The sequence below is a fragment of the Oncorhynchus keta genome, chromosome 2 (genome assembly GCF_023373465.1).
Source record: "Oncorhynchus keta strain PuntledgeMale-10-30-2019 chromosome 2, Oket_V2, whole genome shotgun sequence".
In the NCBI taxonomy this organism is placed as follows: domain Eukaryota; kingdom Metazoa; phylum Chordata; class Actinopteri; order Salmoniformes; family Salmonidae; genus Oncorhynchus; species Oncorhynchus keta.
Genome location: NC_068422.1, coordinates 2,818,211 through 2,843,690, shown reverse-complemented (window position 1 = coordinate 2,843,690; position 25,480 = coordinate 2,818,211). Strand labels below are relative to the sequence as shown.

General features: G+C 49.1%; 3 protein-coding genes across 3 annotated transcripts in view; 1 reads left to right on the top strand and 2 right to left on the bottom strand.

Annotated features, from left to right (window-relative positions):
- LOC118378207 (integrin alpha-9-like) overlaps positions 1 to 15,005 on the bottom strand; it is a 185,405-nt gene extending 170,400 nt beyond the window's left edge. The window contains 2 exon segments of the mRNA XM_052470796.1: positions 2,470 to 2,597; positions 11,853 to 15,005. Coding sequence (XP_052326756.1) covers positions 2,470 to 2,597; positions 11,853 to 12,316 — 592 coding nt within the window. The 5' untranslated portion in view covers positions 12,317 to 15,005.
- Positions 1 to 25,480, top strand: part of LOC127909421 (uncharacterized) — a 202,774-nt gene that overhangs the window by 68,998 nt on the left and 108,296 nt on the right. The gene's annotated exons all lie outside the window — the stretch shown is intronic.
- LOC118372932 (golgin subfamily A member 4-like) overlaps positions 15,365 to 25,480 on the bottom strand; it is a 45,355-nt gene continuing 35,239 nt past the window's right edge. Inside the window, exons 13-15 of the mRNA XM_052470785.1 lie at positions 23,571 to 23,668; positions 19,345 to 19,431; positions 15,365 to 16,249 (exon numbers count right to left, since the gene is read on the bottom strand). Of these exons, the coding sequence (XP_052326745.1) occupies positions 16,235 to 16,249; positions 19,345 to 19,431; positions 23,571 to 23,668 (200 nt within the window). The 3' untranslated portion in view covers positions 15,365 to 16,234. The remainder of the gene's footprint in view (positions 16,250 to 19,344; positions 19,432 to 23,570; positions 23,669 to 25,480) is intronic.

Here is a 25,480-nt window from a genome sequence, read left to right as displayed (position 1 = left end):
GGACAGGGAGACCAAAGAGACAGAGAGACCAAAGAGACAGAGTGACCAAAGAGACCAGAGAGACAGAGAGACCAGAGAGACAGAGAGACCAGAGAGACTAGAGAGACAGAGAGACCAAAGAGACAGAGAGACCAGAGAGACTAGAGGGACAGGGAGACCAGAGAGACTAGAGGGACAGGGAGACCAAAGAGACAGAGAGACAGAGAGACCAAAGAGACAGAGAGACCAGAGAGACAGAGGGGCAGATGGGCAGAGACAGCGAGACAACGATGCAGAGACCAGAGAGACAGAGGGGGAGAGAGACAGAGAGACGGGTGGGGAAGAGACCAGAGAGACAAGAGAGACAGAGAGACCAGAGAGACCAGAGAGACCAAAGAGACAGAGAGACCAGAGAGACTAGAGGGACAGGGAGACCAAAGAGACAGAGAGACAGAGAGACCAGAGAGACAGAGACCAGAGAGACTAGAGGGACAGGGAGACCAAAGAGACAGAGAGACAGGGAGACCAAAGAGACAGAGAGACAGAGAGACCAAAGAGACAGAGAGACAGGGAGACCAAAGAGACAGAGAGACAGAGAGACCAAAGAGACAGAGAGACCAGAGAGACTAGAGGGACAGGGAGACCAAAGAGACAGAGAGACAGAGAGACCAAAGAGACAGAGAGACCAGAGAGACAGAGAGACCAGAGAGACCAGAGAGACCAGAGAGACAGAGAAACCAGAGAGACAGAGAGACCAAAGAGACAGAGAGACCAAAGAGACCAACGAGACTAGAGGGACAGATGGGCAGAGACAGACAGACAACGAGGCAGAGAGCAGATAGACAGAGGGGGAGAGAGACATAGAGACAGGTGGGGAAGAGACCAGAGAGACTAGAGAGACAGAGACACCAGAGAGACAGAGAGACCAGAGAGACCAAATAGACTAGAGAGACTAGGAGAGACTGAGAGACCAGAGAGACAGAGAGACCAAAGAGACAGAGAGACCAGAGAGACAGAGGGGCAGATGGGCAGAGACAGACAGACAGACAATGGGGCAGATGGGCAGAGACAAGGAGGCAGAGACCAGAGAGAAAGACAGGGAGAGAGACAGAGAGATAGGTGGGGAAGAGACCAGAGAGACCAGAGAGACAGAGGGGGAGAGAGGCAGAGAGACCATAGAGGCAGAGAGACCAGAGAGACCAGAGAGACAGAGGGGCAGAGACAGCAGGGCAGAGACCAGAGAGACAGAGGGGGAGAGAGACAGAGAGACAGGTGGGGAAGAGACCAGAGACCAGAGAGACAGAGGGGGAGAGAGGCAGAGAGACCAGAGAGACAGAGAGACAGAGGGGGACAGACCAGAGAGACAGAGGGGGAGAGAGGCAGAGAGACCAGAGAGACAGGGGGAGAGACCAGAGAGACAGAGAGACAGAGGGGGAGAGACAGAGAGACAGGTGGGGAGAGGGCACTGCAACAAGGCCCCAAGTTTGTCCTGACACTTTGTTTAATAACGTATGTCATGTTGGTGACAGTGAGGAGTAAGTAGGGTTTTCTATTAAACCCACATAAACCTTCTCTCGACCACAAGAAAAGGAACTGCAGGAAATGTCTTCAGCTCAAACTTTCTGGCATAACCACTTGGAAAACATTAGTTAAAACAATCATATTTATCAAAATATTTTGGAACTTCTGGCACCTCGACATTATTATGTTAAATGGGGCATGAAGTACGTGAAACAGCTTTTTCCTGCAATCTATAGCAAAAATCACTATGCATAATTCTATGTAAAAAAAACATGTAAGATTGTTAAACAAGCAACTCTAACTGGCTTGGTAGCTAGTTATAAGGTTGGGAGATAGATTCCCCTTCTAGCTGGCAAGCTTAAAACTACTTCATAAAATTGCTGGTCAAGTCAGTGTTCCCCCTTCACAAAATACAGCTGACAGATGTTTTTATAAATAATTATGATCAAATTTGGGTTTAAAAATTCAGTTTAGTAATTAATGAAAAGTCAGAAAAATTCTAAAACAAGACAAATCTGAGGCGGCACATGCCTTTGTGTCCCCTACTGGCATGACGACTGGTCCTAGGGTGAGTATAATGTGTGGTTGTTCAGTGGTTCTCCGTAAGGCTCTGGTCCTAGGGTGAGTATAATGTGTGGCTGTTCAGTGGTTCTCCGTAAGGCTCTGGTCCTAGGGTTAGTATAATGTGTGGCTGTTCAGTGGTTCTCCGTAAGGCTCTGGTCCTAGGGTTAGTATAATGTGTGGTTGTTCAGTGGTTCTCCGTAAGGCTCTGGTCCTAGGGTTAGTATAATGTGTGGTTGTTCAGTGGTTCTCCGTAAGGCTCTGGTCCTAGGGTGAGTATAATGTGTGGTTGTTCAGTGGTTCTCCGTAAGGCTCTGGTCCTAGGGTTAGTATAATGTGTGGTTGTTCAGTGGTTCTCCGTAAGGCTCTGGTCCCTGGTGACTGTGTGTTTCATGGTTCAGTACGGACCTCGGCCCAGGTTCATCTCCGTGCAGCGTCTCTCTGGGTTGCTGTGGACACGGCACTTGAACACGGCTCCCGGGGTGTGAAGTGAGCTGCTGTAGGAAGAGTTGGCCTTGGGGGCCCCTACCAGAACCCTGTAGACAGAAAGAAACATAGTGTAAACTTTACACATCCGGTCACAGCAGTCAGTCACATAATTAAGAAGAGTTGACCTTGAGCCCCTACCAACACCCCGTAGACAGAGACAACGGGCCCTTACCAGCACCCCGTAGACAGAGACAACGGGCCCCTACCAGCACCCCGTAGACAAAGACAACGGGCCCCTACCAGCACCCCGTAGACAGAGACAACGGGTCCCTACAGGCACCCCGTAGACAGAGACAACGGGCCCCTATCAGTACCCCGTAGACAGAGACAACGGGCCCCTACCAGCACCCTGTAGACAGAGACAACGGGCCCCTACCAGCACCCCGTAGAGACAACTGGGCCCTACCAGCACCCCCTAGAGACAACAGGCCCCTACCAGCACCCCGTAGACAGAGACAATGGGCCCCTACCAGTACCCCGTAGACAGAGACAACGGGCCCCTACGAGCACCCCGTAGAGACAACTGGGCCCTACCAGCACCCCCTAGAGACAACGGGCCCCTACCAGCACCCCGTAGACAGAGACGACGGGCCCCTACCAGCACCCCGTAGACAGAGACAACGGGCCCCTACCAGCACCCCGTAGAAGAGACAACGGACCCCTACCAGCACCCCGTAGACAAAGACAATGGGCCCCTACCAGCACCCCGTAGACAGAGACAACGGGCCCCGACCAGCACCCTGTAGACAGGAGACAATGGGCCCCTACCAGCACCCCCTAGAGACAATGGGCCCCTACCAGCACCCCGTAGACAGAGACAACGGGCCCCTACCAGCACCCCGTAGACAGAGACAACGGGCCCCTACCAGCACCCCGTAGACAGAGACAATGGGCCCCTACCAGCACCCCTAGAGACAATGGGCCCCTACCAGCACCCCGTAGACAGAGACAACGGGCCCCTACCAGCACCCTGTAGACAAAGACAATGGGCCCCTACCAGCACCCCATAGACAGAGACAATGGGCCCCTACCAGAACCCCGTAGACAGAGACAACGGGCCCCTACAGGCACCCCGTAGACAGAGACAACGGGCCCCTATCAGCACCCCGTAGACAGAGACAACGGGCCCCTACCAGCACCCCGTAGACAGAGACAACGGGCCCCTACCAGCACCCCGTAGACAGAGACAACGGGCCCCTACCGGCACCCCGTAGACAGAGACAACGGGCCCCTACAGGCACCCCGTAGACAGAGACAACGGGCCCCTATCAGCACCCCGTAGACAGAGACAATGGGCCCCTACAGGCACCCCGTAGACAGAGACAACGGGCCCCTACAGGCACCCCGTAGACAGAGACAACGGGCCCCTACAGGCACCCCGTAGACAGAGACAACGGGCCCCTACAGGCACCCCGTAGACAGAGACAACGGGCCCCTACCAGCACCCCGTAGACAGAGACAACGGGCCCCTACCGGCACCCCGTAGACAGAGACAACGGGCCCCTACAGGCACCCCGTAGACAGAGACAACGGGCCCCTACAGGCACCCCGTAGACAGAGACAACGGGCCCCTACAGGCACCCCGTAGACAGAGACAACGGGCCCCTACCAGCACCCCGTAGACAGAGACAACGGGCCCCTACAGGCACCCCGTAGACAGAGACAACGGGCCCCTACAGGCACCCCGTAGACAGAGACAACGGGCCCCTACCAGCACCCCGTAGACAGAGACAACGGGCCCCTACCAGCACCCCGTAGACAGAGACAACGGGCCCCTACAGGCACCCCGTAGACAGAGACAACGGGCCCCTACCAGCACCCCGTAGACAGAGACAACGGGCCCCTACAGGCACCCCGTAGACAGAGACAACGGGCCCCTACCAGCACCCCGTAGACAGAGACAACGGGCCCCTATCAGCACCCCGTAGACAGAGACAACGGGCCCCTACAGGCACCCCGTAGACAGAGACAACGGGCCCCTACCGGCACCCCGTAGACAGAGACAACGGGCCCCTATCAGCACCCCGTAGACAGAGACAACGGGCCCCTACAGGCACCCCGTAGACAGAGACAACGGGCCCCTACAGGCACCCCGTAGACAGAGACAACGGGCCCCTACAGGCACCCCGTAGACAGAGACAACGGGCCCCTATCAGCACCCCGTAGACAGAGACAACGGGCCCCTATCAGCACCCCGTAGACAGAGACAACGGGCCCCTACCAGCACCCCGTAGACAGAGACAACGGGCCCCTACCAGCACCCCGTAGACAGAGACAACGGGCCCCTACCAGCACCCCGTAGACAGAGACAACGGGCCCCTACAGGCACCCCGTAGACAGAGACAACGGGCCCCTATCAGCACCCCGTAGACAGAGACAACGGGCCCCTACAGGCACCCCGTAGACAGAGACAACGGGCCCCTACAGGCACCCCGTAGACAGAGACAACGGGCCCCTACAGGCACCCCGTAGACAGAGACAACGGGCCCCTACAGGCACCCCGTAGACAGAGACAACGGGCCCCTACAGGCACCCCGTAGACAGAGACAACGGGCCCCTACCAGCACCCCGTAGACAGAGACAACGGGCCCCTACCAGCACCCCGTAGACAGAGACAACGGGCCCCTACAGGCACCCCGTAGACAGAGACAACGGGCCCCTACAGGCACCCCGTAGACAGAGACAACGGGCCCCTACAGGCACCCCGTAGACAGAGACAACGGGCCCCTACCAGCACCCCGTAGACAGAGACAACGGGCCCCTACAGGCACCCCGTAGACAGAGACAACGGGCCCCTACAGGCACCCCGTAGACAGAGACAACGGGCCCCTACCAGCACCCCGTAGACAGAGACAACGGGCCCCTACCCGCACCCCGTAGACAGAGACAACGGGCCCCTACAGGCACCCCGTAGACAGAGACAACGGGCCCCTACAGGCACCCCGTAGACAGAGACAACGGGCCCCTACCAGCACCCCGTAGACAGAGACAACGGGCCCCTATCAGCACCCCGTAGACAGAGACAACGGGCCCCTACAGGCACCCCGTAGACAGAGACAACGGGCCCCTACCAGCACCCCGTAGACAGAGACAACGGGCCCCTATCAGCACCCCGTAGACAGAGACAACGGGCCCCTACAGGCACCCCGTAGACAGAGACAACGGGCCCCTACAGGCACCCCGTAGACAGAGACAACGGGCCCCTACAGGCACCCCGTAGACAGAGACAACGGGCCCCTACAGGCACCCCGTAGACAGAGACAACGGGCCCCTACAGGCACCCCGTAGACAGAGACAACGGGCCCCTACAGGCACCCCGTAGACAGAGACAACGGGCCCCTACCAGCACCCCGTAGACAGAGACAACGGGCCCCTACCAGCACCCCGTAGACAGAGACAACGGGCCCCTACAGGCACCCCGTAGACAGAGACAACGGGCCCCTACAGGCACCCCGTAGACAGAGACAACGGGCCCCTACAGGCACCCCGTAGACAGAGACAACGGGCCCCTACAGGCACCCCGTAGACAGAGACAACGGGCCCCTACCGGCACCCCGTAGACAGAGACAACGGGCCCCTACAGGCACCCCGTAGACAGAGACAACGGGCCCCTACAGGCACCCCGTAGACAGAGACAACGGGCCCCTACCAGCACCCCGTAGACAGAGACAACGGGCCCCTACCAGCACCCCGTAGACAGAGACAACGGGCCCCTACAGGCACCCCGTAGACAGAGACAACGGGCCCCTACCAGCACCCCGTAGACAGAGACAACGGGCCCCTATCAGCACCCCGTAGACAGAGACAACGGGCCCCTACAGGCACCCCGTAGACAGAGACAACGGGCCCCTACCAGCACCCCGTAGACAGAGACAACGGGCCCCTATCAGCACCCCCTAGAGACAACGGGCCCCTACCAGCACCCCGTAGACAGAGACAACGGGCCCCTATCAGCACCCCGTAGACAGAGACAACGGGCCCCTACAGGCACCCCGTAGACAGAGACAACGGGCCCCTACCAGCACCCCGTAGACAGAGACAACGGGCCCCTATCAGCACCCCGTAGACAGAGACAACGGGCCCCTACAGGCACCCCGTAGACAGAGACAACGGGCCCCTACCAGCACCCCGTAGACAGAGACAACGGGCCCCTACCAGCACCCCGTAGACAGAGACAACGGGCCCCTACAGGCACCCCGTAGACAGAGACAACGGGCCCCTATCAGCACCCCGTAGACAGAGACAACGGGCCCCTACAGGCACCCCGTAGACAGAGACAACGGGCCCCTACAGGCACCCCGTAGACAGAGACAACGGGCCCCTACAGGCACCCCGTAGACAGAGACAACGGGCCCCTACAGGCACCCCGTAGACAGAGACAACGGGCCCCTACAGGCACCCCGTAGACAGAGACAACGGGCCCCTACCAGCACCCCGTAGACAGAGACAACGGGCCCCTACCAGCACCCCGTAGACAGAGACAACGGGCCCCTACAGGCACCCCGTAGACAGAGACAACGGGCCCCTACAGGCACCCCGTAGACAGAGACAACGGGCCCCTACAGGCACCCCGTAGACAGAGACAACGGGCCCCTACCAGCACCCCGTAGACAGAGACAACGGGCCCCTACAGGCACCCCGTAGACAGAGACAACGGGCCCCTACAGGCACCCCGTAGACAGAGACAACGGGCCCCTACCAGCACCCCGTAGACAGAGACAACGGGCCCCTACCAGCACCCCGTAGACAGAGACAACGGGCCCCTACAGGCACCCCGTAGACAGAGACAACGGGCCCCTACAGGCACCCCGTAGACAGAGACAACGGGCCCCTACCAGCACCCCGTAGACAGAGACAACGGGCCCCTATCAGCACCCCGTAGACAGAGACAACGGGCCCCTACAGGCACCCCGTAGACAGAGACAACGGGCCCCTACCAGCACCCCGTAGACAGAGACAACGGGCCCCTATCAGCACCCCGTAGACAGAGACAACGGGCCCCTACAGGCACCCCGTAGACAGAGACAACGGGCCCCTACAGGCACCCCGTAGACAGAGACAACGGGCCCCTACAGGCACCCCGTAGACAGAGACAACGGGCCCCTACAGGCACCCCGTAGACAGAGACAACGGGCCCCTACAGGCACCCCGTAGACAGAGACAACGGGCCCCTACCAGCACCCCGTAGACAGAGACAACGGGCCCCTACCAGCACCCCGTAGACAGAGACAACGGGCCCCTACAGGCACCCCGTAGACAGAGACAACGGGCCCCTACAGGCACCCCGTAGACAGAGACAACGGGCCCCTACAGGCACCCCGTAGACAGAGACAACGGGCCCCTACCAGCACCCCGTAGACAGAGACAACGGGCCCCTACAGGCACCCCGTAGACAGAGACAACGGGCCCCTACAGGCACCCCGTAGACAGAGACAACGGGCCCCTACCAGCACCCCGTAGACAGAGACAACGGGCCCCTACCAGCACCCCGTAGACAGAGACAACGGGCCCCTACAGGCACCCCGTAGACAGAGACAACGGGCCCCTACCAGCACCCCGTAGACAGAGACAACGGGCCCCTACCAGCACCCCGTAGACAGAGACAACGGGCCCCTACAGGCACCCCGTAGACAGAGACAACGGGCCCCTACCAGCACCCCGTAGACAGAGACAACGGGCCCCTATCAGCACCCCTAGAGACAACGGGCCCCTACCAGCACCCCGTAGACAGAGACAACGGGCCCCTATCAGCACCCCGTAGACAGAGACAACGGGCCCCTACAGGCACCCCGTAGACAGAGACAACGGGCCCCTACCAGCACCCCGTAGACAGAGACAACGGGCCCCTATCAGCACCCCGTAGACAGAGACAACGGGCCCCTACAGGCACCCCGTAGACAGAGACAACGGGCCCCTATCAGCACCCCGTAGACAGAGACAACGGGCCCCTATCAGCACCCCGTAGACAGAGACAACGGGCCCCTACAGGCACCCCGTAGACAGAGACAACGGGCCCCTACAGGCACCCCGTAGACAGAGACAACGGGCCCCTACCAGCACCCCGTAGACAGAGACAACGGGCCCCTACCAGCACCCCGTAGACAGAGACAACGGGCCCCTACAGGCACCCCGTAGACAGAGACAACGGGCCCCTACAGGCACCCCGTAGACAGAGACAACGGGCCCCTACAGGCACCCCGTAGACAGAGACAACGGGCCCCTACCAGCACCCCGTAGACAGAGACAACGGGCCCCTACAGGCACCCCGTAGACAGAGACAACGGGCCCCTACAGGCACCCCGTAGACAGAGACAACGGGCCCCTACCAGCACCCCGTAGACAGAGACAACGGGCCCCTACCAGCACCCCGTAGACAGAGACAACGGGCCCCTACAGGCACCCCGTAGACAGAGACAACGGGCCCCTACCAGCACCCCGTAGACAGAGACAACGGGCCCCTATCAGCACCCCGTAGACAGAGACAACGGGCCCCTACAGGCACCCCGTAGACAGAGACAACGGGCCCCTACCAGCACCCCGTAGACAGAGACAACGGGCCCCTATCAGCACCCCTAGAGACAACGGGCCCCTACCAGCACCCCGTAGACAGAGACAACGGGCCCCTATCAGCACCCCGTAGACAGAGACAACGGGCCCCTACAGGCACCCCGTAGACAGAGACAACGGGCCCCTACCAGCACCCCGTAGACAGAGACAACGGGCCCCTATCAGCACCCCGTAGACAGAGACAACGGGCCCCTACAGGCACCCCGTAGACAGAGACAACGGGCCCCTATCAGCACCCCGTAGACAGAGACAACGGGCCCCTATCAGCACCCCGTAGACAGAGACAACGGGCCCCTACAGGCACCCCGTAGACAGAGACAACGGGCCCCTATCAGCACCCCGTAGACAGAGACAACGGGCCCCTACCAGCACCCCGTAGACAGAGACAATGGAAGGGACACAGTTATTATTAAAGAACACCACAGTGTCAAACAGTCATGATGTCACACAGTGAAGAAGGAAAAGCATTTCCCTACACCTGCAATACTATCTGCTAAATATGTGTATGTGACCAATAACATCTGCTGAATATGTGTATGTGACCAATAACATCTGCTAAATATGTGTACGTGACCAATAACATCTGCTAAATATGTGTACGTGACCAATAACATCTGCTAAATATGTGTACGTGACCAATAACATCTGCTAAATATGTGTGTGACCAATAACATCTGCTAAATATGTGTATGTGACCAATAACATCTGCTAAATATGTGTATGTGACCAATAACATCTGCTAAATATGTGTACGTGACCAATAACATCTGCTAAATATGTGTACGTGACCAATAACATCTGCTAAATATGTGTACGTGACCAATAACATCTGCTAAATATGTGTATGTGACCAATAACATCTGCTAAATATGTGTATGTGACCAATAACATCTGCTAAATATGTGTATGTGACCAATAACATCTGCTAAATATGTGTATGTGACCAATAACATCTGCTAAATATGTGTATGTGACCAATAACATTTGCGTTGATGAGAAGAGCAGGTGAAAACCACCGTGAAGGATGGGAGTCACCCGGCATCAAGGATAACACACATCCTGTCTCAATGAAGTGGCATAATGGCATCTCATAATCATCTTCATCAGGCCCACTGTAGCACAGAGTAATTCCCCCATGTTTAATACAAGTATGGTAGCCTATATTCAGGCTGGAACCGGGGTAGAACACAATTCACAATTCCACCCCTGGATGGACACTGAGTGTACAAAACATTAGGAACACCTTTTTCCATGACATACGGACCAGGTGAATCCAGGTGAAAACTATGATCCCTTATTGATATCACCTGTTAAATCCACTTCAACTCAATATTAGGAAGGTGTTCCTAATGTTTGGTACACTCAGTGCATAAGGCATCAGCAGACTGACTCATGACAATGAAGACAATGGTGGGTGTTGTGACATCTATGGGACATGATCACTTAACCTTAGGCTGCTACCTGCTGGAATATGGGACAGGTCAGCTAGGCTGCTACATGTTGGAATCTGGGACAGGTCAGCTAGGCTGCTACATGCTGGAATCTGGGACAGGTCAGCTAGGCTGCTACATGCTGGAATCTGGGACAGGTCAGCTAGGCTGCTACATGCTGGAATCTGGGACAGGTCAGCTAGGCTGCTACATGCTGGAATCTGGGACAGATCAGCTAGGCTGCTACATGCTGGAATCTGGGACAGGTCAGCTAGGCTGCTACATGCTGGAATCTGGGACAGGTCAGCTAGGCTGCTACATGTTGGAATCTGGGACATATCAGCTAGGCTGCTACATGCTGGAATCTGGGACAGATCAGCTAGGCTGCTACATGCTGGAATCTGGGACAGGTCAGCGAGGCTGCTACATGCTGGAATCTGGGACAGGTCAGCTAGGCTGCTACATGTTGGAATCTGGGACATATCAGCTAAGCTGCTACATGCTGGAATCTGGGACAGATCAGCTAGGCTGCTACATGCTGGAATCTGGGACAGATCAGCTAGGCTGCTACATGCTGGAATCTGGGACAGATCAGCTAGGCTGCTACATGCTGGAATCTGGGACAGATCAGCTAGGCTGCTACATGCTGGAATCTGGGACAGGTCAGCTAGGCTGCTACATGTTGGAGTCTGGGACATATCAGCTAGGCTGCTACATGCTGGAATCTGGGACAGATCAGCTAGGCTGCTACATGCTGGAATCTGGGACAGATCAGCTAGGCTGCTACATGCTGGAATCTGGGACAGATCAGCTAGGCTGCTACATGCTGGAATCTGGGACAGATCAGCTCGGCTGCTACATGCTGGAATCTGGGACAGGTCAGCTAGGCTGCTACAGAACAACGGTCCAAAAGAAACCAAACAACACTGCACATCAATCGAACTGTTGACTTAATTAAGACAATATATCACCGTCATATAAATCAACTGTTTTTCTAAAGAAGAGAAAGGCGTTTACGCACAGTCAAATGAGACTATTGAGTCTATATGAGTCTATTGATTTCGAATATTTTACTGATTTTGTAGGCGATAGCTCACATCATTTGGCTATTCTTCAACATATGCAAGCAGGTTACACAGCGTGCCCAAAAGTGAATAGCCCAAATACAATCCATAAGAATTGCAACCAAACCCTGCCATTAATGGTCAAGCAAGGGATGATACACAAGTGCATAAACAGTCGGGACTGTAATTGCTATAAGATAGTTAATAGACTTGATAGGCCTCTTGGTAGCTTGAGACTCACCAACGCGTATTGTCATGATAGTGCTCCAGAACAGAGTATCCAAAGAAACTCGAGTCAGGTCCACGGAACACAACAGCATGTTCTAAGTCAATGTTGTAGGAGTGAACTACAGAAACAGACAAATACACGCAGAGAACATCCAAAAGGCTCCTCTTCTGATTAAGAACATGACCCATCCTTTGGCGCATCCTTGAGAGGAACAACACTATGGAAGAAGTATATAAAACAAAGCCCTTCAAGGTTTCAGTGCTAAAGAAAAAGTTACAAAAACGAACAGTTCTGACTACTTTCTGAAGTCTAGCACTATAAAGACGGAAAAACGACAGGGGTAGTGGATCGAGAATAAAAAATAACGGTCCGTTGAAAAGTGACGATCTCGTCAGCAGCTCTGCAGACTGTGAATCTGAAGAACTGGTGTCTGTCTCCAGCACGGAGTTGCTTGCGGTGTTGATAAGTGCGGTCATGGCAGAAGGCGAATTTCTCAATGGGTTCCCGGCTCAAGCGTCACATTTCACCAAATAAACCGCCTCGCGCTTCCAACTTTTACGAACGACGATGCCCTCTGTCGTTTGGTATGGGGAGCGAGTCAAGGACCAAAGACGAATGGAATGGCCTGTTGATGGCCAATCCAATTTGTTATTGGCTGCTGATGTTTGATATGTCTTCATTACTTGTTCAAATGTTTTGGAAACGTTTCCTTGTAAGATACTAATACTTGGTTCAGTTTCCCTGGCCATTCCCTGCAAAAACGTTAGCATTTGTGAAACCATGGTTTGCTGTCATACCTTGTCCATAAAATTCCTGTCGGGTAAGGAAATCAATATGTATTGTAACGACCCTGGGTTTATACGCGCGGATATCACAGTCGATAGCGCGCTCGACTTCGGGCTAGAAGGTCGAGGGTTTGAGACCTGCTCCCTGCCTGTTTCATTCCATTGGTGTCAGAAGTGATCGGACCTTGCAACCACGACATTGTAGGTGCTTGGCCGGTAGCGCATTCCTATAAGACGTGGAGTCGCTAGCTAGCGCGAGGATGCGCTCTTTGAAAGGAGGGAGTAGTGTAACGACCCTGGCTTTATAAACGAGGATATCGACTCTGCTGCACAGTTGATAGCGCGCTGGAGTTCGGGCGAGGGTTCGGGATCTGCTCCCTGCTGTTTCATTACACTATTTTGTACTTTGGGTAAATCTATCCCTTTAACAATGACCTAATTCCCTGAGTTAAATTAAATGTAACAGTCAACATAGATTACTGCTATTGTGGCTGCCAAAGTAATTACTGAGTAAGTAAAAAGGCTTACCCATTTCTAATACAGATGTTACTAATTTCCAAACCTGAAAATGTTATGAAACAGATTTCCCTCATTTCCTCTGTCAGTTTGCAAAACAGTTCTATTAATACTTATATGCTTCCTGAAGTGAAATGTCCTGTTTTGATTAGAGCTGGTGTTCTGTTCCCTCCATACAGTTAGAAAACAACCAGGTGATCACTTCATCATCCTCAGAAGCTTTCATCTTGTCATACAGATCAAAAAGGTGGAAACACCCCAATAGGTGACCATTCAGGACAAATTTACAAAATGTCCTACCGAAATACAGCATCGCACTCTGAGATATACCTGGTCATACAAAATTATGAAAGTCATACTTGAATATAGCACATGTACATACTGTAAACAGCATACATACGGTATATTCACTGAGTGGAAAAAACATTAAGAACACCTTCCTAATCATATGGAGTCCACCCCCTTTTGCCCTCAGAAAAGCCTCAATTCGTCGGGGCATGGACTCAACAAGGTGTCGAAAGCGTTCCACATGCTAGTCCATGTTGACTCCCAATGCTTCACCCAGCAGCATTGCAGTTCTTGACACAAAGCGGTGAGCCTTGCTCCTACTACCATACACCGTTCAAAGGCAGTTACGTATTTTATCTTGCACATTCACCCTCTAAAATGGGAACACATACACAATCCATGTCTCAAGGTGTAAAAAAGATTTCTTAACCGGTCTCCTCCCCTTCACCGACTCTCTTCTCTGTATACATCAATGATGTCGCTCTTGCTGCTGGTGAGTCTCTGATCCACCTCTACGCAGACGACACCATTCTGTATACTTCTGGCCCTTCTTTGGACACGTTGTTAACAACCCTCCAGGCAAGCTTCAATGCCATACAACTCTCCTTCTGTGGCCTCCAACTGCTCTTAAATACAAGTAAAACTAAATGCATGTAACAGTCAACCGATCACTGCCTGCACCTGCCCGCCCGTCCAGCATCACTACTCTGGACGGTTCTGACTTAGAATATGTGGACAACTACAAATACCTAGGTGTCTGGTAAGACTGTAAACTCTCCTTCCAGACTCACATCAAACATCTCCAATCCAAAGTTAAATCTAGAATTGGCTTCCTATTTCACAACAAAGCATCCTTCACTCATGCTGCCAAACATACCCTCGTAAAACTGACCATCCTACCAATCCTCAACTTTGGCGATGTCATCTACAAAATAGCCTCCAATACCCTACTCAATAAATTGGATGCAGTCTATCACAGTGCCAGCCGTTTTGTCACCAAAGCCCCATATACTACCCACCACTGCGACCTGTACGCTCTCGTTGGCTGGCCCTCGCTTCATACTCGTCGCCAAACAACCCACTGGCTCCATGTCATCTACAAGACCCTGCTAGGTAAAGTCCCCCCTTATCTCAGCTCGCTGGTCACCATAGCAGCACCCACCTGTAGCACGCGCTCCAGCAGGTATATCTCTCTAGTCAGCCCCAAAACCAATTCCTCCTATGGCCGCCTCTCCTTCCAGTTCTCTGCTGCCAATGACTGGAACAAACTACAAAAACATCTCTGAAACTGGAAACACTTATCCCCCTCACTAGCTTTAAGCACCAGCTGTCAGAGCAGCTCACAGATTACTGCACCTGTACATAGCCCATCTATAATTTAGCCCAAACAACTACCTCTTCCCCTACTGTATTTATTTATTTTGCTCCTTTGCACCCCATTATTTATACTTTGCACATTCTTCCACTGCAAATCTACCATTCCAGTGTTTTACTTGCTATATTGTATTTACTTTGCCACCATGGCCTTTTTTTTGCCTTTACCTCCCTTATCTCACCTCATTTGCTCACATTGTATATATACTTATTTTTCTACTGTATTATTGACTGTATGTTTGTTTTACTCCATGTGTCACTCTGTGTCATTGTACCTGTCGAACTGCTTTGCTTTATCTTGGCCAGGGCGCAATAGTAAATGAGAACTTGTTCTCAACTTGCCTACCTGGTTAAATAAAGGGACAAAAAAAATGTCAAAAAATAAATCTACGCTGATTGAAGTGGATTTAACAAGTGACATCAATAAGGGATCATAGCTTTCACCTGGATTCACCTGGTCAGTCTGTCATGGAAAGAGCAGGTGATCCTAATGTTATATACATTCAGTTTACACCATTCACATTTCAACAAAGTGAATAATGAGCAGAGGAAGACAGAACATCTGAGTAAATAAAATTGTATTAGCTCGTCTCAAAATGTATTAGCATTGTGCCCTATAGTACAGATTCACTTTGTGTATTTACACTTTACATTATGCTGAGTCTTTATTTAATTCTCTTCACAAAATATAAAGTAGAAAAGCTGTGGGAAACTAACAAGCCAGGGTGTCTAAGTGGTACAGTTCAGGGACAGGAAGAGACAGTTCAGGGACAGGAAGGTACAGTCAAAGGGTTATCTCGTCCATATAAATAGAAAGTAGATTCATATTTAGAATCCCTAGAAATAGTCTACATATTCTATTTCTACGATTCCATCACACAGTCATAAGGAGGAAGTGACCCACAGTAGAAATACAACCAAAACTCTACTGATACAAACAACCTAAAACCATAGATCAACTGAAAAAAAACACAACCAAAGAATCAACTCGAAATCACAATCAACCCAATGATCAACAAAAACCTATTGCACAAGCCATCTGTAAAATAGATATATAATTAACCCTGGAATTTTTTTGTTTGTTGTATAATTCATGATTTTAAATTCGTAATTTCATTGTGTGAAATTAGATTGGAAGAAATAGCAACTGGGATGATCCTTACATGGTCTATTTTCTACCTCCCTCGTACCACACACACACACACACACACACACACACACACACACACACACACACACACACACACACACACACACACACACACACACACACACACACACACACACACACACACACGAGAAGCAAAAGAAAGGACATAAAAGTAGAAGGGCTAGATCTGGTCCACAGTGGTGCAGCAGTCTGCAGTCCTTCAGCAGCAGTTAAGTCCATCTCCATCCTTAAAGTACCAGCATCATCCTGATACCTGACCCTCATCGTAGCCAGGGCTGAAACAGCAGGGAGAAGAAAGATACAGAATTACATTAACTGCACAAACAGTAATATAAACTCAGTATAAAAAGAAAGTCCTCTTTCAGGACCCTGTCTTTTAAAGATATGTAAAAATCCAAATAACTTCACAGATCTTCATTGTAAAGGGTTTAAACACTGTTTCCCATGCTTGTTCAATGAACCATAAACAATTAATGAACATATACCTGTGGAACGGTCATTAAGACACTAACAGCTTACAGACGGTAGGCAATTAATTAAGGTCACAGTTATGAAAACTTAGGACACTAAAGAGGCCTTTCTACTGACTCTGAAAAACACCAAAAGAAAGGGTCCCTACTCATCTGCGTGAATGTGCCTTAGGCATGCTGCAAGGAGGCATGAGGACTGCAGATGTGGTTGTCTCACCAGGGGTGATGGTTGGATTTGCGTTTATCGTCGAAGGAATGAGCGTTACAGAGGCCTGTACTCTGGAGCGGGATCGATTCGGAGGTGGAGGGTCCATCATGGTCTGGGGCGGTGTGTCACAACATCATCGGACTGAGCTTGTTGTTATTGCAGGCAATTACAGGGAAGACATCCTCCTCCCTCATGTGGTACCCTTCCTGCAGGCTCATCCTGACATGACCCTCCAGCATGACAATGCCACCAGCCATACTGCTCATTCTGAGTGTGACTTCCTGCAAGACAGGAACGTCAGTGTTCTGCCTTGGCCAGCGAAGAGCCTGGATCACAATCCCATTGAGCACGTCTGGAACCTGTTGGAATGGAGGGTGAGGGCTAGGGCCATTCTCCCCCATAAATGTCCAGGAACTTGCAGGTGCCTTGGTGGAAGAGTGGGGTAACATCTCCCAGCAATAACTGGCAAATCTGGTGCAGTCCATGAGGAGGAGATGCACTGCAGTACTTAATGCAGCTAGTAGCCACACCAGATACTGACTGTTACTTTTGATTTTGACCCCCCTTTGTTCAGGGACACATTATTCCATTTCTGTTAGTCACATGTCTGTGGAACATCTTCAGTTTATGTATCTTATGTTCATACAAATATTTACACGTTAAGGTTGCTGAAAATAAACTCAGTTGACAGTGAGAGGACGTTTCATTTTTTGCTGAGTTTACTACTTTGACTTGTAAGTTGCTTAAAGTACAGAAGCACAAATATCAACCCCCATCTGACCTAAAACACTGTTTTGACTCCACTAAAGCCAGATCTAATATATTGTATGCTTGTACACAGTGCTTACCAATATACCTCAATACTGTAACAGACAAGAGATAAGACATGTCTTCCCCCTCCATGTTCCCATTGCTGTAACTGATACTGTAGTCAGAGCAAAGTGCTCTACATGGTTATTGTTGTTTAAGATGCTGATGATCTGGAAGAGATGATCAATATACAATGCATTCGGAAAGTATTCAGACCCCTTCCCTTTTCCACATTTTGTTACATTACAGCGTTATTCTAAAAGTGATGAAATACATTTTTCCCTCATCAATCTACAAACAATAACCCATAATGACAAAAGCAAAACCCAAAAAACAGATACCTTATGTAAGTATTCAGACACTTTACTATGAGACTCGAAATTGAGCTCAGGTGCATCCTGTTTCCATTGATCATCCTTGAGATGTTTCTACAACTTGATTGGAATCCACCTGTGGTAAATTCAATTGATTGGACATGATTTGGAAAGACACACACCTGTCTATATAAGGTCCCACAGTTGACAGTGCATGTCAGGGCAAAAACCAAGCCATGAGGCCGAAGGAATTGTCCGTATAGCTCAGCGACAGGACTGTGTCGAGTAACAGATCTGGGGAAAGGTACCAAAACATTTCTGCAGCATTGAATGTCCCCAAGAGCACAGCAGCATTCATCCTTCTTAAATGGAAGAAGTTAGTAACCAACAAGTCTCTTCCTAGAGCTGGATACCCAGCCAAACTGAGCAATCAGGGGAGAAGGGCCTTGGTCAGGGAGGTGACCAAGAACCCAATGGACACTGACAGAGCTCCAAAATTCCTCTGTGGAGATGGGAGAACATTCCAGAAGGACAACCATCTCTGCAGCACTCCACCAATCAGGACATTCTGGTAGTGGCCAGACAGAAGCCACTCCTTAGTAAAAGGCACATGACAGCCTGTTGGAGTTTGCCAAAAGGCACCTAAAGACTCTCAGACCATAAGAAACAAGATTGAACTCTATGGCCTGAATGCCAAGCGTCACGTCTGGAGGAAACCTGGCACCATCCCTACGGTGAAGCATGGTGATGGCAGCATCATGCTGTGGGGATAGTTTTCAGTGGCAGGGACTGGGAGACTAGTCAGGATCGAGGGAAAGATGAACGGAGCATTGTACATAGAGATCCTTCATGAAAACCTGCTCCAGAGTGATCAGGACGAAATTCAAAGAGTTCAATCTTGCTTTTCAATGTAAATACATTTAACCTGGGTCAAAGGTTCACCTTCTAACAGGACAACAACCTTAAGCACACAGCCAAGACAATGCAGGAGTGGTTTTGGGACAAGTCTCTGAGTGGACCAGCTAGAGCCCAGACTTGAACCCAATCTAACATTTCTGGAGAGACCTGAAAATAGCTGTGCAGCAACACTCCCCATCCAACCTGACAGAGCTTGGGAGGATCTGCAGAGAAGAATGTGCGAAAATCCTCACATGCAGGTATGCTAAGCTTGTAGCGTCATACCAAAGAAGACTCAACGCTGTAATCGCTGCCAAAGGTGCTTCAACAAAGTACTGAGTACAGGGTCTGAAAACTTATGCAAATTTGATAGTTTATTTTTATAAAATGTAAAAAATTCTACAAACCTGTTTTTGCTTTGTCATTATGGGGTATTGTGTGTAGATTGATGAGGAATGAAAACAATTTAAATACATTTTATAATAAGGCTCTAACGTAACAAAATGTGGAAAAAGTTAAAGGGGTCTGAATACTCTCCGAATGCACTATAAGCCATGGTAATGTCTGTAAGCAATTGCTGGCAAAGCACGGACTGTGTGTGAGACTGTCTGTGTGTGGTTGCATATGGCTCATCGTTAGTAGCTTTACAACAAGGAAGAGCAGATGCTTACAATTGCTTTTGTATCCTCTTTCTCCAGAACCTGCTGAGCTTGGTCTGGTGGGAACTTGAGCATGGAGGTTAAGACTTTAGCCATAGTCTGTGGGAGGGAAGAGAAAACACAGAAATGACAAAGAAAAAGTAGGATACATTCAAATAGGCTGTTTTTTAAAACCTTTTTTTCATTTGAAAAAACCTTAAACTTCAACTTTAAGGTGGGGCTGTGGATGTCAATGATATATGTTGGGAAACTGATGACAGTTTCACAACTGCATTTTTTTGAGGCAGTGCTCTCAATGGCATGGTGTTACGTTCACCAGTTTGTGTTGTTGTGGGTTTGTACGCATATTTCAAGAAGTGGCTTCCTGGATTCCTAAAGCAACCGATTGATTGGCCCCATCACTGATTGGAGCTATGACCCCTCCCTCTCGTCAGGGGATACAGCTGTCTCTTCAATTACAAACTCCTTCTCCAGCTTGATAAAAGCCAGTGTTGCTTCGTCAGAAGAGAGCTTCTTTTTATGTCCTGTGTTGGTCAGTGAAAGTTTTGTTGATATTATTATTTTGTAGCCGCTCCTTCAGAGGTATGTGTATGACAATAGGACGTTCATTTTTCACTTATTCTGTTTCATTGGTTCCCATGGTGGAAGGGGAACACACCTTGGGAGTGTTTAAGCAAGAGGCCTGCGGGCATACATAACCCGTAGTATTTAATCTGTCTATGCACACTAGGTAAGACCTGGGCGGACCACCCCTGTATTTTGGTTAGCGCGCCAGGCGGTGCTAAAGGATAGGTAATTAGTGGGAAGGTAGGTAAGGTAGGAGAGGAAATTCCTTTACTAATTTTCTCTGATTTGGTTCCGTCCAGCCCCCTTTCCCCACATTACCGTGTTAAGGAATAATACATTCCCTGTAAACTGTATTTATCTGCCTCTGTCGTCCATCCCCGCACCTACGATCACACAACTTTTTCACTCCACGGGGAGTTGGGGGGTTGCGTTCCCTCCTCCGAGAGGCGTATGTAACACATGGGTATCCCGCCACATGGTTCCAATGTTTTTCACTGTCAATTCTTGGCATCCGGGTTTGGATCATGGCAGTGAACCTAGTACTAAATATCCTGGTTTGTCCAGCCATTCTCCCTGCCCAGATCCAACATTGAGGCTCAGTGAACCACTGTCCAGCCATTCAAGAACGTCAGATCCCCGACTGCAACCCACGACAATCCAACAATGACAGAGTGAACCCTTAACCAGCCATTCACCCAACACAGATTGTCCACAACACCCCATACTGAACCAACTTGGGAGTCTAACTCTGTGACCCTCATCACGATCATATCCAAAATGGAAGTTCAGTGAACCCAAGTCCAGCCATTCACCACCTCAGATCCCTCACTGCAGCCCATAAGACTCTGGGAACCCCTGCCCTCAACACCACCATCAGCTACCCAATCAAATAAGCCTGCTCACAGAGCAATTAACCCATTATCTTCATCCTAATCAACTCCAGGACTATATGCCAGAGTTAGCAGCATGCGTTAGCTATCCCATAAATACTGGGCCTAATCATAAACAGTGCTGCTGTTTGAGGAAAGCAGGGCAACAACCACCGAAAGATCTCTGTGTGCTAGAGGAGCTAAACAAGGCCAGCAAGTCTTTAAAATGGCAGCGTGCATCACGTGAATAGTATATGTCTCGGGCCAGGCCTCCTTCAGGACATCCTTCCATTCACAGGGAGGCCATAATGATATGGCTATGACATACAGCTTACTGAGGACCTAGAGGGTAACCCTACTAGCTTTATGTAAGTATCTGATACCCCGCTGACTTTAGGACCGGGTCAACTAGCACTGTTAATTCCCATGCAGAATCATTCATTAGTCTCTGTGCTAAAGAAAACAGAAACACACAATTACTTTTGTATCACTAACTGGGTGATTGTTCTATGTGGGAACGGTGACATTTATTGGCCTCTCTCCATCCAGCCTCCTTTCCCTCCATTTTCTATCACCTCCTTCTCATCCCTCCTTTCCCTCCATTTTCTATCGCCTCCTTCTCATCCCACCTTTCCCTCCATTTTCTACCACCTCCTTCTCCTCTCACCTTTTCATTGAGGGTAAGCAACTAAATACATGGCAACGTATCCGGAGCTGAAAAAAAGGGAAGTGTGATACCGGTTGTTATATTTCAAGAAACTGGGATTATGAGCTCATATGACCCATTTCAGGAAACTATGCATGTGTTGCGGATCACTACTTCACACAAGAGCTATTTGAATGTAATCTTTTTTTAAATTATCAAAATGCATTTTGGAACATGTGAACTTTCATGTGCCTTAATAACAAACTTGTATGCCATCTAAATACGAATAAAATTACAAGCCTAGTTGGTTTAGCCACAGAGCCAACAAAGCCAACAACCTTCCCGCTAGCCATGATTGGCTGAGATAAGGAGTGGGCTGGACATGCCGAGAGAGGAGTTGGTTTTGGTCTGCCATGTAGCAGGCTTCTGTCTATTTAAGCTGGTCAGTATGAGTAGGTAATCCTGTCTAACGTGGATTTTTATTTTTAGATATGTTGCTTAGTAGAACTGCATAACTGTTGCTCTCCACTTTCTGGAGGACCAAGTTTTGAATTCAGTGGAATTAGAGTACGATAGCTAAGGAGGTGGAGAAAACACCTGTCTCCGGGTTACATCTTCAAACTAAGGGCAACCATGGCATCCGTGACAGGGAGAAACGTCCAACAATGATGTATATGGGTAAGACAGCTAGCTACATTTTCAGATATTACACGTTTCTAAATTTAACAGTCGTTTTCATTTCAAGTTAAAGTGTAATGTGAGCTAGCTAATGTTAGCTGGGTGGCTCGCTAGCTTAGGTTACATGTATGATCTTATTTGTATCTCAGAGCCATTTGCTTGGCTAGTTATAGCCTAATGTTAGCTAGCTAACATTGAACCTTGTTGGTTAGCTACCTGCAGAATCATGCACGGTAGTAACATCATGAGTTGGGATTATGGTTAATTATTTACCTAGCTAGCTAGCTAGCTACATGTTTCAACAAAAGACTCCACTAAGCAAATAACCATTTCGGGTGCATTCGTAAATTAAACTCTATTTCAGAGCGGAGAATAACTGATGAATTTATGAATGCTCAGCACCTGTTGAATATGGCCAGTGTCAATAAACATCTGCAAAAAAAACGTACAAATAACGTAATCAAATTGCTGTCAACAGCACAGTTAGTCACCAATGCTCTGGATAACACGAAAACAGCCTAACCAGCTCTGCTAGGCCGAGTAAAATGGTCAGAGTGGGGTGTGTAACAAGCTAGCCAATTACTTCCCCGTTGTTCATCAACTGTAGTGTATGATATCATTTTGTAGCTCTGTCTCTGCTTTTATCCAATGTAAAGAACATAATAAAAATGTTGCTACATAAGACTAAATCAAGGCGGTGGGTCACATAAGGGAACATTGACAGTGCACGTATCAGAAAAGGTTACTTTAATCCCCTAAAGTCGATTGACACGCCGGTGCATACAATCTAATTGGCATAATAATAAAAAATCTGTCAGTTTCAGCAAGAGATGTTTTTTTTGCATTTGGATGCATCTCAATCCACCCCATCTGCTGATGTAACAGCCAAAATGGTGCAACAGTCAAAAGCACTGCACCACAGTGCTGAGGCGCCACTACAATGTGACCGTCTGTCTGTTTGTAGCGTCCGAACCATTTGGGCTACAAATGTGACCCCACTGTGGAAAGGGGAGATTTTCACGGACACCATGGTGTTCTCCATTTTGCTCTAAGACCCCCACAAATGTCACAGGACTCATTTGAAAGAAACCGTTTTAAAAAATGAATGGAAGTAGTTTTGTGCATATCCAAAAAAGGGCTTAAATATGCGTAAAAAAAATATTTACTGAGCTTTCTTATATCTCATAGATATAGGACAAACACTTCAAAACCTTTTTTCTTAGCAGTTATTTTTTGACCGTCTTTTTTCACATTTATGAATGTGTTTCTCTGAGCTAATGTGTTTCTCTAATCTAAATTTAACAAATCATTGTTATAGTTTTTGAAACCCTAAGGGGTTCTAAAACTCATAATGAAATTGCTAAATGATCCATAGAATAATCTTAAAACAATTCCATATGTCAGCTTAGGACCCCCCCCACCCTAATGGCTTAGACTTTTAAGAATGAATGCTAAAAGGTGCATATTGAATAAATGACCTTGGTTTCCCGCCCCATCATGTACTCAAACAGGACCTTCCTCAGGTACTCAAACTCTGTGAGTTGTGAGAAGGACTCAGCACTGTAATGGCCAGGATCTGGAACACACAAAACAAAGGTCAGGTTAATGTAGGATAACATAACACATCAGCTCATAGACACTGACATTTGACAATGTGACTAATTCACATCTATGATGGAGAAGTATTGAATGCTCATTTCTCAACTTCAAGAGCTCATTAATAACCTTTACTGTTCACACACACACACACACACACACACACACACACACACACACACACACACACAATATCATGTGTGTATATATAAATTAATAGCGTGTGTATCTATGTAATGATGTGTGTGTGTCCTGACATTTAATCAGAGTAAAAATCTTGGGTCAGTTAGGATCACCACTTTATTTTAAAAATGGAAAAATGTAGAATAATAGTATAGAATGATTTATTTCAGATTGTGTTTCTTTCATCACATTCATAGTGGGTCAGAAGTTTACATACACTCAATTAGTATTTGGTAGCGTTGCCTTTAAATTGGGTCAAACGTAGCCTTCCACAAGCTGCCCACAATAAGTTGGTTGAATTTTGGCCCATTCCTCCTGACAGAGCTGGTGTAACTAGGTCAGGTTTGTAGGCCTCCTTGCTCGCACACGCCTTTTCAGTTCTGCCCACCAATTTTCTATGGGATTGAGGTCAGTGCTTTCAAATAAAATACATTTTTATTTATATAGCCCTTCTTACATCAGCTGATATCTCAAAGTGCTGTACAGAAACCTAGCCTAAAACCCCAAACAGCAAACAATGCAGGTGTAGAAGCACGGTGGCTCGGAAAAACTCCCTTGAAAGGCCAAAACCTAGGAAGAAACCTAGAGAGGAACCAGGCTATGAGGGGTGGCCAGGTGGAGATTATAATTTGATGGCCACTCCAATACCTTGACTTTGTTGTCCTTAAGCTATTTTGCCACAACTTTGGAAGTATGCTTGGGGTCACTGTCCATTTGAAAGACCCATTTGCGACCAAGCATTAACTTCCTGACTGTTGTCTTGAGATGTTGCTTTCATATATCCACATAATTTTCCTTCCTCACGATGCCATCTATTTTGTGAAGTGCACCCGTCCCTCCTGCAGCAAAGCACCTCCACAACATGATGCTGCCACCTCAGTGCTTCACAGCTGGGAGGAGGTTCTTCTGCTTGCAAGCCTGCCCCATTTTACTCCAAACATAACGATGGTCATTATGGCCAAACAGTTCTATTTTTGTTTCATCAGACCAGAGGACATTTCTCCAAAAAGTACGATCTTTGTCCCCATGTGCAGTTGCAAACCGTTGTCTGGATTTTTTATGGCGGTTTTGGAGCAGTGGCTTCTTCCTTGCTGAGCGGCCTTTCAGGTTATGTCGATATAGGACTTGCTTTACTGTGGACTTTAGTACCGGTTTCCTCCAGCATATTCACAAGGTCCTTTGCTGTTCTGGGATTGATTTGTACTTTTCGCACAAGAGTATGTTCATCTCTAGGAGACAGAACGCATCTCCTTCCTGAGTGGTATGATGGCTGCATGGTCCCATGGCGTTTATACTTGCGTACTATTGTTTGTACAGATGAACGTGGTACCTTCAGGAGTTTGTAAATTGCTCCCAAGGATGAAGCAGACTTGTGGTCTACAATTTATTTTCCCGAGATCTTGGTAGAATTCTCTTGATTTTCCCATGATGTCAAGCAAAGAGGCACTGAGTTTGAAGGTAGGTCTTGAAATACATCCATAGGTACACCTCCAATTGACTCAAATTATGTCAATTAGCCTATCAGAATCTTTTAAAGTAATGACATAATTTTCTGGAATTTTCCAAGCTGTTGTATGGCAGTCAATTTAGTGTATGTAAACTTCTGACC